Source organism: Chaetodon auriga, chromosome 12 (assembly GCF_051107435.1).
Source record: "Chaetodon auriga isolate fChaAug3 chromosome 12, fChaAug3.hap1, whole genome shotgun sequence".
Lineage (NCBI taxonomy): Eukaryota > Metazoa > Chordata > Actinopteri > Chaetodontiformes > Chaetodontidae > Chaetodon > Chaetodon auriga.
In genome coordinates, this window is record NC_135085.1 from 19,235,051 (window position 1) to 19,251,500 (window position 16,450).

General features: G+C 42.0%; 1 protein-coding gene across 1 annotated transcript in view; it reads right to left on the reverse strand.

The window, feature by feature from the left end:
* The window catches only part of insra (insulin receptor a), a 51,118-nt gene that overhangs the window by 19,894 nt on the left and 14,774 nt on the right, over window positions 1–16,450 (reverse strand). The window contains exon 3 of the mRNA XM_076744590.1: window positions 1,883–2,219. Coding sequence (XP_076600705.1) covers window positions 1,883–2,219 — 337 coding nt within the window. The remainder of the gene's footprint in view (window positions 1–1,882; window positions 2,220–16,450) is intronic.

A 16,450-nucleotide genomic window follows, 5' to 3' on the forward strand; every position in this document is an offset into this window, starting at 1 on the left:
AAACCACCTCATCCTGTATGTGTTTGTATGAACACCAAACAACAACAGAAACCTAAGAAATATGTCAACGATGTTTTGTTTTTATAACACAGCTCGGACCATTTTATTGATAATAAATCACATTGAATGGAGATTTTTGCTGAAAGCCTGAGCACATCCGGCATATTCTAAATATTCTAGCATACACCAACCTGTGGACCAACCTGGAAAATCTTAACAATGAAAGAAAATCACCTGTGTTCTTTTCTTTCTCTAAAATGGTTGGGGTACACTTGAGCAAAGGCACTTCACCCTCATCTGCTCCAGTGGAGCCGGATCTGCTCAGAGAGTCCCACTAGAAACCTCTCAGGTGTGAATGTACAGTATGTAACTCCATGAATGTGAAGCCGTGTGTTGTTCAACCCGAGATTAGGTGCTTGGCAAATCCCCCGTGGATAAATAAAGGTTAAATACACATGACAACGCAAACACCGCAAGCAGTCGCACAACCACTTTTCCTTGTCATCACCGTCGTCAGTGACAGACTGCCTGGACTACGCTCCTGCAGCTGCTTGCCACATAGAGCCTCTATCTCTTTGCAGCCAGCCAGGGGAGTCAAGCCCCAGCGCCCCCAGGGCATGGACACAGTCTGTCCTGAATGCCTCTGACTCCCCTGGTGTTTAACTGCCACCCAGTCAACTAGCCAGTCATGCTGTAACAAAAGACAGCAAGTCTTGAAAGATCCAGCAACGTTTTTCAGCCTCTGCCAGCGCAGAACGATTAGGGATGTCTGGAGTGTCTGTGCTTGCAGGCACGCCCACACTAATCAACAGCCCTGTCACGGTTAATGAAGGTGTCAAAGAGGGAGGCGATAAAGGTCACTAGCAGGTCAGCACAAGTACAACACCCTTCTTTACAAAGGGAAGTCTGCTCAGATGCAGCTACAAAGATACACGCATGACAGGTTGTAATTTACAGATGAAGAGAAAAGGGAAAAAAACACTTCACAACAGTCTGCAACTGCCTATAGCTCACACGCCGCAATGCAGACACCAGCGGTTGGTAAACAACCATCAATTTTGTGCAGCGTGTGAGCCACAAAAAAATGCGGCGGACGGATACTGACTCAAAAGCAGAAACATAGATGTGCCAGCCTTCCTACTGCGCTGCACCACTTTGACCTAGCTGTCTGCAGTCTCACACACACACACAAAAAAAAGAGGCGCGCGTGTGTGTGTGTGTGTGTGTGTGTGCACATATACAGAGTGCCGTCTAAGCTCAGATGGAGAACCTTCAGTTCCTGTTCATTCTGTGCTATAAACACACTGACGAGAGCTAAACCAAAGCAGGAGTGTATGCAGGATCTCACAGATACGATTATTTTTAATTGAAATTTACTGCTTTAACTTGTTTTTCTTTCTTTCTTTTAAATTGGTGTCTGTTGTTGTTACTGCTGTTGAGATTTTCACTGTTATATCATTTTTTTCTAACTGGACAGCTAAATTAGGCCTTTTGTGTGTGAAAATCAGAAAGTACTGCACACCCCCCTTCTTATTTGTTGCATATCTGATTATTCTTCCTACTCCAATCAAGTGATTACTGCATAACACCTTTGTCATCATAATCTCTAGTGACCTAAATGCATTTGTCAATTAAGGCACTATTTTCATTTTCAGCAATGTGCAGCAATGCGACAGAATTAGATGGGTTTTTAGGGAAATTGTACAACAGTAGGAGAATCAACAAGTCTCCTATGTAAAGGCCCAGGATTAAATCTCAACGAGTATGTGAATGAGCATTTTCCTGTAAGCATGCATGCAGAATATCGAGCCAGCTTCACTGATCACACACTGTTCCATCAGACCATCAAGAGCCCATCAGACCGGCATGAGCATCCACTTACGAGGAAGAGTTGACGGTCGTGTAGCCGGAGGGACACTCAGGGATGCAGGCACCGTTGTGGATGACGTACTCGTGGCAGTCGGGGCTCTTGTTGTGCTCCTTCTCCCGCTTGCATCTGTTATGGAGCTCCTGGCAGAAGGCGAAGGAGACGCAGCGCCAGCCCTTGTAGGTGAAGTGGTTTTCGGGGCAGCGCTCCACACAGTTGCCCTCGTGCTGGAGGCCGCGGCAGGCCACGCAGTGACTGGCTGAGTTGGGCTTCAGGCAGCCGCCCAGGCACTGGTCGTGGCAGCACTGGTCGTCCTTGGTGCAGGCTCGATGTTTACACTGAACGGGGCACACTGCAGGTGAGAGAGGAACGACAAAGGCATGTTAATAAAAGAAAGGTGAGATAAGTTAAAGAAAAGGTTACTTGGTTCATCTCAAATGTACAAGTGCTGAGGACTGAATGTGAGCTGCAGGAAGCTCCAAGTGTCACAGGTGATTTTAATCAGTCTGCAATGACAGTATATCTTTATATCTGTAATACCACAGAAATCTCATATGGTCAGATCAGCAGGGGAGAAATCCCTCCTCACTGCACTCGCCAGCAGCCCAGAGGGCCATCTGCCATTGGCCAACAAGCGTTCTGAATACAAACAGTGGGGATCCAGCACTAGTTGACAAAAGACAGACACTCATCCAGAAGGCTTGGTGAAAGTGAGGCAGAGGGGAAAAAACTGGCATTTGAGGCATACACTATTTTGCAAGCGAGACACATGCAAGATGTCTTTGCTTGGTTCCTTTTTTGTTCTTGCAGAACAAAAAAAACTCATTTCATCAGTGACTACAACAGTAGAGTTAAACAAGTGCTTGGAAATGAAGACAAATCTAATGATAAGACCTGATTGATAAGTGGTTTCCAAACTTATCAGAGTGCATCCTGCACTGACATGTATCAGCGTTTCTATAAGGTCTATTCACGGTGACTTGCTGACTATATTTCTCAATTTCTGATTTCTGTGCACCTACAATGCAGTTAATGTAATCATCTCCTTATTAATGTAGGGTTATTAAAAATCTATTTGCTAGAGAGCTGCGTAGATAGATAAAGTAAAGATACTGTTCACTATTTTCAGATTTTTAAATAATCAATAAAATATTCAGAGACTTAAACTGACAATGAATATAATCCTTAACTGAAGCCCTGCAGTTGATATAGCTGTTGCACAGCACTGCCTTCATCGACATCATTACAATAATACATGATATATTATAAATATCCATGTATTGCTAAGCACTTAGCTGCAATGGCCTTAGAAAAAACAAACCCTAAATCATGTAAAGTAGCTGAACTAAACTTAAGCACAGGCCTCTTTTTAGCAACATGACCTACACAAGCTCTTTGTGAGCAAGCAGGAGAAATAAACACAGAAAGATAGTGACAGTCACACACATGCAAGCGCACACACACACACACACACGCACACACTGAAGTTCAGTCATGTTTCTGTGGCGTAAAATAAAATCAAATAAAGGACAGAGACACAAGTCTGTAGTTTGGCTGTTCATGCATACGCCTGCAAACGTGCATGTGTGTGTGTAAAGCAGCCTGTTACGTAACATTAAACATTAGACTCTCAGGACTGGCAGGTGTGTGAGTGTGAGTGTGTGTGTGAGACAGTTAAGTGTACCAGAGTTTGTGTTTGTGGACAGTGAGGACAAGTGTGCAAGGATGGATGGAGGCTTCTCAGAGGTAAATACAGCTGACTGACCTGCCTTCTGAGATTAGCTTCTCATCCACGAGAGCCATATTAAGACCGCTCAACAGCAGGGGAGATAATGAGCCGCTGAGGTTAGGGGCAGGTCACAGGTCAGGCCGTAAAGATGCGAGTGTGTGTGTGTCTTTAACAAGTCTGAACTAATATTCAAGAAGGGAAAGGGGAATCAAATTCGAATTACAGGAGGCAATGAACCTGAATAATCTTTGTGGTAGTTTCAAATGACGAAGTCCAAAACTTGGCTTCGTCAGTGTCATGAGGTCAGCCCTTAAATGAAAAAAAAAAAAAAAAACAACACGGACCCCCCCCCCCGTGCTCTTACAGTCACAGAGGTAAGCTCTTCAAGTGCATGAAGAGCGTGTGTTTGGGGCGGGCGGCAGCAATATGAGAATGGCAGGCTGAGGGGGAAGCTAAAGGGGGCACAGTGCTTGAAAAACAAATGATATAACCACCTTTTATCTACGTCAGCCTGCTAGTCTAAATAATCTGCTCCACGGTGGGATTTACACAGAGCACTGAAGATGATTTCCACACGGACAAACAGAAATGTCCTCTTGTTTTCCAGTTTATTTCAAAAGCTGCCCTTCAACTTTTCCTCAAATGCATGTACCCCACACACACACAAACACACACACACACACACACGCACGCACGCACACAAAAGCTTTGCTGTGTGCTCACACTGACTCCTGATCCTCGAGCAGGGCTCCATGTCGGAGCACAGGCCCAGCAGCAGATCCACCCTCAGCCTTAGCCAATGTGTTGGCTAGCTGCAGAAGCTAGCCATTCAAATGGCCTCTCCCATCTCCAAGGAAGACAGGCGCACAGTTTAACCCTTTGTGTCCCTCTCTCCTCCCTCCCAGCCAGTCAGACAGCAGCAGCAATGGGAGGTGTGCAAAAAAAAAAAAAAAAAAAAAGACAGGAGAGCCACATAGTAACAGGCTAGAGCTGAAGAAAAAAGAGCTGCACCGCTCCACTCTTTCTCTCTCCACACTACAGCGAATCAGCTGCTTTTATACTAATGAAAAGCAGAAGCAGTTTTTATTAAGCACTTCTGATTTATTTTGGCATGCACATAAATCTGCAGAAGGCCGAACGCAGCGCTGCAGCAGAATCTTTTCGATTCAGGAGTCCTTGCTGAGAGAAACGTGGTGCTTTCTGTAGTAAATTAGTTCAAATTCATGCTGACACAATCACGTTAGTATGGAGCTGAACAGCCTCCGGTGATGCATCATGTCTCGTCATGTCCACAACTCATTAGGAGTTTTTACAGACTTCAATGGCCCTGGAACAACAGAAGAAATTCCATCCGGATGAAGATATCTGTTCAAACAACTGTCTACAAACTGACTGCAATCACTTCAAAGACACACTTTCTGGTGATCTTTGTATTTTTCAATGATGTCTGGTGGACATGTTTTCTTTCTGGATCCATATCAGATCCATTTAATGTTGCAGCAGGTCTTTTAATTGTAATTAAATAATGATGCTGTCTACATTTTGGCCACATACTATAACCACACAGTTCTGATGACATATGAAACACTGCATTAAAGCTCAAACAACTGGTCAATTAACTGACTAGTTGATCAACATACAAACTTAGATATTTCAGGTGTATAATGAAGCAAAAATTCTAAATATTCACTGGTTCAAATTTGAGGATTTGCTGCTTTTCTCCAACATCTTAAATGAAATATCTTTGGGATTTGAAAACGATGATTGGACACAACAAGATATTTGAAGATATCGACTTGAATCGTCAGAGTTTGTGATGAGAATCCTTATTATTTTTTTTTTTTTTACCTTTCAAGGACATTTAATGAATTTTATTGAATCATCAAAAACATAAACAGATCAACAGGTACTGAAAATAACTGCTAGTTGCAGCCCTACATTGCATCTTCTTTAGGTTTAGAGTTGAAATGATTCGTCTATGAACTGATTAAGCAAAAGACAAAAAATTAGTTTGCAACTATTTTGATAATTAATCACTTCAGTCATTTTTTAATTACAAATAGGAAACATGATCTACCTTTTCTGCTTCTCTCTGTTTTGTGTTATTTTAAATTGAATCTTTAGAGTCTGAATAAAAAAATGAAAATACTTTTGAAGACATCACTTCGCTCTCAGAACTTGTGACGGGCCTTTTTCTCTTATTTTGATAGATTTTTGAGTAGATCATGACAGAGAATGGAAATACAGCCAGCAACGCACGTGTCACATGTCTGCTGTTTTTTTTTTTTTTTCCCTGACAGAGGCACCGGTGAGTGCAAAAAGAACAAGGGTTAATGTGGGTCAGTCAATTTCAGGGACTGATGTCGAGCTCCAGGCATGCACTGAGTGCCACCTGAGAGAACAAGCAGGCAGCCACTTTCATGAAGCACCAAAACAAACCACTCACTGTCCAAAAGATTTGTACAGTTCACTTTGCCAGCCGCTGACTTGGCCGTGTCTGCTGAGTTGCAATCAATGCTGGTAGCTGATCCTAAATTAGCGGCATTATTCACCATCAGACATCGTAAGAGGCTTTTATAATATCAACAACAGTGACCACACTGAAGCAGATAGACTTGTTTCTTGTGTGCTTGTCAGAAACGCTTTCAAGGTCGAGACCCTGAGGACCTTTGAGAGTGGGGCCACCCCAAGCCATCTTTGATCTCCCAGAGCGAGAAAGACGCCGAGGAGACTGTTTGTCATTCTTTCCTTAAAACATGCAAATCTCTTAATGCAGACCCAGTTTTCTTTATTATCGTTATAAGCCCTGCAGCCAGCACTGTTCATGAAGAGCATAGGTCAATTAGTTATGCTCAGCTTGAGTTTGGTCCTGTCAGCATCTCCACTACTTATCTTCCATTTGGACAGAGTAAAATCACTTGACAACAATAAATCAATGGGGATTTGGGGGGGCAAGTGCTGGGTCGGCAGTTGGACTTAGGCCTGTTTACGACCGGCTACATCTTCTTAAAAAAAAAAAAAAAAAAAAAAAAAAAGTCTCAGGGCTGAATGTGTGTATCGCCTCCCGTCTCTGAACTCCTTATCCTTATTACTCTGGTTCCTCTGGCGTGCTGGTCAGGGCCTGTCTGATCTCTTGTCATGCGGTTTGTGCAAAGTACAGCAGGATCACATGAAGGCCGGGGTATAATGCTGCCGAAATGCCTGGCTCTTTATCTCATCAGCAGAGGTTTTACTTGGATGTGGGGGGTGCTCAATCCCCGAAGCCTGAACTGGACATCAAGAAAACAAACCAACGCAACTCCAGATCCCTGTGTGACACAGATGAATACACCCTGTCAGGGCGATGCCAACTTGGAAACGAAAGGTGAAGAAACAGATTTGCGCAGCCTGCCAGGCAACGGCGAGCTTCAGCAGCGTGGGGTGTCGAAAAGGCAGAAAGAATCCACATTGCTTGCACAGAATGACTCATACAGTTCAAAACGGTTCCTTGTCTGCTGTCTGCAACCAATGCACACACTCTGTATGAAGAGTTCTCTCTCTTTGTTTCTAGCTGCATCAAAATGCACACCGCACACTTCACCATACCCTAAACTCTGGGATTTCTGCCTAAAATTAAGAGCCTCAGTACTTGTCATTAACCACAATCGCCCCTAAAATCATTGTGGTGAGTTTTTCCAAGTTCCCTTTTATGGCAGTGATGAAACAGCAGCTTATTCTGGCCTTTTTTGCACTGGGATGATATTAGAACCCAGAAAATGCCAAATGGGAATGCGGTGGTGCGCTGGTTGGTAATTAAAATGCCATGTCCATGACGAGGGTAGTATTTAGTTTCTTATGAAAGAAAGTTTTTTGCTGAAGGCCCAGAAGAGAATAATCTAAAGAAGAACAAATAATGTGCTTTTCTTTCAATGTTTCCACACTTCTGACAGTTTAAAATAAACTGACAGAATAACAGCGCAGCAACTTGAGTACGGAAGAAACTGCCAAAACTGAACTTTGAAGACGGATTCCTGTTTCACATACAGTATGACATGGATCGCTTGGCACTCACTGCTTGTACAGCGAAACAGCTGACTAGATATTTAGGGATGATGAGGCCATACAAAAAATATGAGAAAGGCAAAAAGAAAAGAAACTAATTTATTAGTCTTGTAAATGCATAAAAGTTCAACTAGTTATTATTTTCATTCAACTCACTGTTTGTATCATCCACTCATAACGACCAGTGGTCATTACTCCATAACCCGATCTACATGCAGCTGGTATTCCCACATGGGCATTTTTTTTCCAAACCAAAGGTACCTAATTCAAGCTTGTATTATAATAACATTCCCTACCAGCTAATTCACTTGTTTTTGTTGGTCACAAAAGGGTTTGTTAGAGCAGACTTGCTGGTGCAAGTTCAACACGCTATTTGCAGGGCTGAGCCTTTGCTTGATTCACTGCAACAGTAAGTGTTAATGCATTCAGTAAACCACCAGTAGTGATTGCGCAGAGTCCTTTATTCTGCTTGCTACAATCCTATTTTCCTGTCAAGTGATTTTGGGAAATTTTTTTTTCACCAGAATGTGAAATCTGTTAAATTTCCCCCCCCAAATTCAATATTTTCCATTTGCACTTTCAAGATTTATGTACATTTTGTCGTCAGAAAAATGGTCTTATCAATCCCGAGATATTCAAAATGTAATGAATATCACTGAATTTGATGTTACATAACACTGCACTGTTTTTTATCATACAGATCAGCACAGCCTCCACATGCAGCTCGAACACACCAGGTGAGTGGGTCTGACCGAGGCTACGCTCAGGTTGAGGAAACACTCCTCCTTGTTTACAACGCTTAACCAGAAACGGACGCAGCTTTTTCATTTGTTCCATCAGAAGATCTGACTCAGCGCATGCAGCCACCAAGTCTTCAACAAACTCGGGTCTTGCATCTGCTGATGTGGTTGCATTTTTGAGAGTTTGTTGACATGATGAGTTCTCGCTAATGTGCTGTGTCTCTCTCAGAGGACCTCTTTGACAAGACTCTGTGTGTGTGTGTGTGTGTGTGTGTGTGTGACAGAGACACACACCAAAACATTTATGTTCATTTGGATTTGGATGTTTCTAAACTGTATCCACATTCTGACAATGTCTGCAATATAGTGCATTCAATTTTTCTTATCAAGTTTTGCAATTTTATCCGTTTCTTCTACATCGTGGAAACCATAGCGCCCTACCTGAACAGGTGAGGTACACTATGAAGACAGGGTAACGTGTTCACTGATGTTACTTCAAGGTGTATATTGGTCGATGGACACAGTCTACAGTGGACAGTGCATGACACAGGCCATCAAAAGGCCCACGTTTTTGTCTATCTAGCTTCCATCAGGCTAGTATATGATGTTGTTTTTGGTCTGGTTTAATATGACAGAAGGCCTTCAGAGCAGTTTGTTGAGTAGTCTCAGTTCCATCAGCTCCACATCTATCCATACACAGCAGCCTGAAACATCAGACGAACTGTCCAAGAAAACATAATGTTAGAACTTTACAGCAGCTGAAGAATACAGAGTGTAAATACACAAAGTGTCCTCAAAGCAACGGATGCAAACATGAGTCTGAGATCTGAGCCCTTTCCTTTGTTCCTTTGTCCAATTTGAAAATAATAAATAACATCAGTCTACACCATCTTTGACATTTCTAGTTCTATGACAGAATTAAAATCCTTGACAGTGCCCTTGGCACATTAAATTTATGATTTCAGCTCGCCTCAGGCAGTGATGACCAGTGTCTCTGCCCTTAAACTCACTAACGTCTGTCATTAATACAGAGCTGCCTGGTTTCCTCTCCACTAGTGAGAAACAGATGTTATATAGTCCCCACATCTATTTCCAAACATGTCTCTGCCAACTGCAGCTCCCTCTATAGCTTTAATAAGAATGAGATGGCGGCAAATGAAGACGGATGGATGGCGGGACATAAAATCAACAATGAATGAATTCATGGAGTGCATGACATCTGAGTCGAGATGTTGACTTTGTAAAGAGTCGTGTATGGACGGGAACAGCGTGCAAACGCTCCAATGTTAAATTCTCTAGCAAGCAAGTCATTGACAATGGCCAATGAAATTTAACAAATTACTTTATTATGACTCAAACAGCCCCAGGCTTTGTTGACTGAAGACAACTGAAATTAACATCTCACATTTCTGAGTTTAGGGTTCGTTAGAGTTGAGGGTAATTACTTATCATCAAAAATGCATCAGTTAAAATAGTCAAATTATGCAAATGACCAGAGGAAAACTGTGCAGTTGTTTGGAGGGCCTGCAGATGTGAGGGAAAGACATTTATTAAGATGTGAAAATGAAGATAAAGCAGAGCTGAAAGGACTGACATCACTTCTGATTGACAAATCAGTGAAGTCATCTATTGACCTTGAATATGAAACATTCAGTTTTCAGCATCTCAGATGTGAACATTTGCTCCTTTTCTTTGTTTTAGATCACTGTAGAGCTGAAACGACTGGGAAATAAACCAAAAAATCTAATAATTTATTTACTGTTTGAGCACTTTTTTCAAGTAAAATGCAAAAGATTTGCTATTTCCAGCTTCTCCAATGTGAGTATTTGCTGCTTTTCTTTGGATTATAAAATAGTAAACTTAACATCTTCAAGTTTTGGAGCTTGGACAACTCTAAATATGTTACTTTTGGCATTTTTTGTATGATTTTGTGATATTTTACATACAAAAAATAACCGTCAGGTTAATGGATAATGAAAACCATCGTTAGTTGTAAACCTATAAAACTGTAAATTGAATATATTTGGGATTTAGATTGTGCCCCAGGGAAATTGTGATGGGTGTCTGCTACTGGTTTTGGATTCTGGGGGATTTTATATACTAAACAATTCACCTAATCATCCGAAAAACATAACTGACTATCATGGGCTGAGATTCACCTTGTCCGAGCTGTGCCACATTTCTTTTTTATAGTTTTTTAGAGCAAAACAGATGGCAAACACAACATCAATTATTATCATTCTGACGTCTAAATATTCAATCACGCATCATTAACGATGAATCTGATTTAAATTAAGGCAAAACTAAGTACGTCACAGAAAGAGATTAAAAGCGTTGCCTGAACGTGACCTTATAGAAAGCAATGGCTAATGACGTCAGTTTATTTGTCTCATTTTTTCTCGGTAACCACTTGTCAGCTGGTCTGACTCAGCAGCAGCAGCAGGGCTCGTTCGAGACGACTCTGGAAACAACAGGAACCGTAAACAATTTCATTAACCAGCCCTGGCCTCCGTTAATAGAACAAAAACACACAAACAACATGGAAAAGCACTTTTTGTTTTTAATGTCGCCCTGCTGCCACGGTCATCTGAAGGCAGGATATCCAGTTTGTCCGTGACTGGAATAGAAATGATAAACACTGTGCACTCATTGATGGGCAATTACACTGCCTGCTTGACAGGCAAATGACGCACGCCACGGCCTTGAATCTTCATTTCCTTCCAGGGCTCAGTGTCAGGCTAAAATAATGACTGCCTCTGTGGCTGACTTTGACTACCTGTTATGACACCGAAAGCATTTATGTCACGTTTATGTCATTAATGCGACATCACACAACCCTTTGTCTTTGCTAAAATTCTAATTTTAACAAATGCGGCAGATCTCGTGTTGAGTGCAGCACTCCAAGGCAGAATGAAATGAGGACGGAAAGCAGGAAGAAAGCAGTCGCCAGAAAAGAATTAAGACTCAATGAGAAACCTGTTTCTTCAATCTAACCGACGGTTTAGATTGTCTTGTTGTTTTTGTCTCTGCATTAACTTTATTAACAGTTTATTTATTCATTGGGAGTCATGAAGGCACAGTTGTTGATGGTTTTTATATATGACGCTTGTGTTTTTGAGCGTTTGTATTTTTTTCCAGCAGATCATGTGGGACGAAAATAATTGTTTTATTCTGTGGAATTGAAAAAGAAAAAAACATGACCAGAGACAGAGACTGAGACATGAGCTCCTCTTACAGAAACTGTAACTTCAAGGAAAGAACAGCTGATTAGTGTGTTATTTCTGATCTGTCTCCAAAATAATTGCAAGACAAAGCCAGCAATACTGAGGTTAAATGCATTAAAATATTTAGCAAGACGTTGCTTGAGTTGCGTTTTAATGATTTGTAACAGTCAAAGTAATTGGTACTTCAATAATGGATTAATTGAGTCATTTTTCAAGCAAAAATGCTTAACGGCCTCTGATTCCAGCTTGTCAAACGTGAGGATTTTCTGTTTAATATCATTGCAAAGTGAAAATTTGGGGTTCTCGACTGTTAGACAAAGAAAGTTTAATCAGTTTATATGCAAAACAATGACAATAATAGAGAAAACAACAATTAACTGATAATGAAAATAGTCATTAATTGCAGTCCTATTCAAGACCGATGACTTGATTTTGTGTTGTGTGCACAATTCTGTTGCTATATTCTACTTGATAGATTTTCCATTTTGCTTTTGTCGGACTGCAATAAAAACACTCAAAACCTTTCAGGCACTAAGAAGCCAAAATCAATTACATCTAGTCCCTAAATCAACTCCCTTTCACAAAACACCCTGTTCAGGGACAGCAATACCTGATGTTTTTCATTTCTTTATTCATTATCAGCCTTGAGTAGACAAAATAAATATGAAGGTTTGGTGTTATGATATTGGGCAGCGGTGATATTTTGGCATGCCGCATTGAAAAGAAAAACAATTTAGTACACGTGCAACAGACTGCGATGACAGCACAAAAACGATGTCCCCAAATAACACAAACCCGCTTATTTAATGAAAAATTGACCAAATAAACTAATAAAACATCTGGAGGTCACATGTAACTTGCGAGAGTAGATAAAAAGAAACATTTTCCTTCGGGTCTGATTAAACCAGCAGTAAAACAGCAGCGAGCTGTTGTAAATCGAACGGCTGTGGTGAGTGTGAGCGTGTACAGCGCTGAAGAAACGCCTGTCGGCCCGGCTTTAACAAATGCCTGAAATGTCTGGGATTCCATGGGAATGGCTCCAGTAGCTGAACGGCGAGGGTTCGCAGGGTGCAGCTCCACAAGACCGAGTGCCAGAGCAGTTAAGTCAGCTCAAAGGAAAGGACTCATGGTGTGTGTGTGTGTGTGTGTGTGTGTGTGTGTGTGTGTGTGTGTGTGTGTGTGTGTGTGTAGGGGTGTCTGAGCATTCTGGATTTGGGCTAGTAGAATAGCAATCTGCATACTGAAGCATGAAAAGAGTAGACTGGGGAAAAAGGAGTAGATTTTTATGACTTAAACGCATCTGTCTGATCTCATGCGACTCCTTTTTTTTTTCTTTTTGTGGCCGATTCCAAACCAAAGCTTCCCGACAGAAATCAGGTCAAAAAAGCCTGAGTTTATACTAAAGAGTAAGTTCACTAATTGGGTTATAAAGGTTCATTTGTTGCTTTGTGTACTTCGTAATACACATAGCTGGTGTGGATTTCTAGGCTTGCTACGGAAAAGTCAAACAAACACCAGCTTCAGCACAGCAGCTTTATTTTCTTCTTCTTTTTGGGGGGCTTGAACGCATCTCCGTTGAGTGTTTTAAAGGAAGAATCAATTATCCGATGCAAGAAAAGAAACCAAAAATCAAAGACAAATAGCTCACAGACGAGTTGAATGCTGGTTTAGAAGCTTTTGCAGAGCGGAAACCAATAAAGGAATTCAAACATGACGCCAGGGTTGTGCTGTTTCTTTTGGACGTATAATCTACTAACCCATAAGAAAATCTATGGTCTCTACCTTGTAAACTCGCTGGCCATATGTGCATGAACAGTACAGTTTATTATATTTGGATGACGTTTGGTCTAATGCTATGTGAGATCACTGAACAGCAGTTGCAGGCCGCTAATAAAATCCCAGCAGTCTGTATTGAGGAGCAAATATATTTAGCACATTGCGAGGCAAGGTAAAGTAAGTTCATCCTCGCTGGTGAATTGAGGACATTTTCATTCATTTCGTAACTGTTTATCCTCAGCAAGCTTCTAACGTCTTTATCAAGAACAAATATCGATATCCTGTCAGATTTGTCTTCGTTCTAAAGCAATTTCGTTTACTCCTCGCTGCAGTGGAGGGCAACAGCGTGCAGGAAGCTACAGATTGAAGCTTTAAGGTTGAATATTATATAGAGGAAACCGAATGAATAGGGGCCATGACAAAAATAGAAACAGAAGGAATGATTCATGTGATGGGAGGAGGACAAGGCTGTCTTGGCTTTCAAACACAGTTCATGTTTTTAAGGCAGTGCTACAGGCAATGAAGATATAAGCCCCACCAGACTTAAAATTGGCCTCGCCGTGGCAGGGCGAAATCAAGGAGCACTGTCCTCACACCTTTGGCAGGTGTAAAGGGACATACAGTCGAAGTTTTCAGCACCAATAGTGACCACAAGTCAAGACAGTATAACACAGCCACAGTTCCTTCAGGTTTTATCACAGCAGGGGTCACTTCCATCTCAAAATAATAAAGCTTAGCAACAATATCCTCCTATTTCCCCACAGACAGCTTTACTAGCAGCTAAGTTTGTCCTCTTTCCTGCCTCGCTGACCTCCACAGGTCACCCATCAGTATTTTGGTCTCATAAAAGTGTCGACTGCTACCGAGGCGGCACCCCAGGCCCCTGTGTCCATTCATAACCTCAGAGAGGAAGCAGACCAACAAAGACAGGAAACAATTGGGAAGAACGCTCCGTGAACTTCTACGACTACTGTTGTTGACAGTGGAAAAGGATTGTGGCGCCAGCGCTGACCGTTGCGTGTGGGAGCTGCGACAAGGTCAGCGCAGAGGAGAGCTGAGGGTCAACGGTGAGGCGGGACCCATCCCCCAAACACACTCACCCCCCCCTCACCCGCCGTAGTGACCAGTGACCTCGCTTTTCCTTCTGATACAGCCTGGGTGAATGACTGATGTGTTCATATCCACGATTACACCACAGTGTTACTCTCCTGTTTCCTAGCAGCAAGACTAAACAATAGCCGTCCACTCTGTCTACACACGCGCACCAACGCACACACACAGAGGTTATGTCTCTGTGTGATTTATAACCCGTGTCTGTGTTGCCGTTACACACACACTGACCCTGACAAATCTCTAAGTCCATCTTGTGATTGGTGGACGGACGTACGCGATGTGAGCCAAGATTAAATTTGGAACATCCATATCAAGGGAGGTCTGGCACCTCACCTGACCTGACTCAAAAGTGCTTCACATCAATACTCCCAATTGTGACAGCCTGACAGTACGCTTCCTCTGCCCACAGGCTACAGAGGCACACATGCTGTAAGTGTGGAAAGTGCCAAACCAATGAGAGGCTGAGGCGTCTGCTGAGAGCTGCTCTCCACCTTATGGGAGCTTATTAAATATGTAACAGATCCTGCAAACCCAAACACTGGTGAAAGCTGCTGCGGCGGCGGCTGAGGAGGAGGAGGAGGAGGGCAGGCCCCCGCCCTGGGTGTCTCATCACTGGCAGAGGATAGATAATTAAGATCACTCTTAATAATGTGTGTAAAATACTAGCCACCAGGGAAATACGCGCTCTTTTCTATATCTCTCTGAGCTCTGTGAAAGGCCTGCAAGAGAAACCGCTCCGCCAAGAGAACAAACAAAAGCTGCACTTGATTACAACAAAGATATTAAAAGACCCTTTGATGATGAAGATGACACTTCTACTGCGACAAACACAATGTGCTTTTAATTACTATGCTAAAAACATCCAGTAATCATAATATAATGATAATTCTTAACGATATAGAAAATGGATGAAAGGATTAACAATGAAATATGACTCATCCATTCAAGTTCCTTTAGCTCACACTGACACTTTCCCATGATGGGCTTTGGACCTTCCTAGCTGCTGCAGCTCACAGTCATGGCAGTGAAACTCCACAAAAAGGATTTAACAGCCTCCTGCGTGTACAATCCACTGCCACAACAATCCCACTTTTAGTTTATAATGTCTCCAGACAGCCCACAATACAAAAACAGTTTCTAACTAACATTACTGTCGACAGCAGACAAGAGAAAATATTTAAAACTTTTTGGAAATGAAATTTAAAAAGACCTTTAAATACCTTCTAAGGGCTTGTTCTGAGGACACTAAATTCAAAACTTCAACAGAACGCTTTTCACATGTTTGCATATGTTTAAAGCATTTACTAATCATAAGTTCAAATGGGTTCATCGTCTCCATCACCTCAAATGCTCGTCAATCCAGGACCAAGTTGGAAAAATGTCGTTTTATGACAGGAAGTGCCACTGGATTTCATTTTGCAGTCATCCAACTTAGGTGCACGGACATGACTCATACTTTAACACTTCTACTGCCGTTTTCCCCAAATTTGAATAAAGAGAGGACCATTAGATATGCAAGATTAGGGGCACCCATTGAGGCCTGGGGGTTTTTTTGAGTATGACCAGGCCTGATTGTAGCATGTCATTCCCCGTCTCTCTCTCCCCTCATTTCCTGTCAGTTTTCTACTGTCAACTCAACTCAATAAAGACATAAAATGTCCAAATACATTTCAAAGAAAAAAATGAAAGAAAAAATGATGGACAGATGGTCAACCTGCCAGTGCAGTTCAGCAGAGGAAAAAAAATGATATCCCAACAGGAAGCCCCTGATTTCTTATTGAGTCACAGCCAATATTTTCAGCTGCCAGCCCTTTTCAGGGCTCAAGCTAAGCTGATGTCCTCACAGCCAAAAAAGCCATGCCACATAACAGCCATTACCAAAACATAATCAAATGCCCATTATCTTCAAATGAGTGTTGGCAAGAAATAGTAATTCATTACAAGTAAATAGACTCAACAG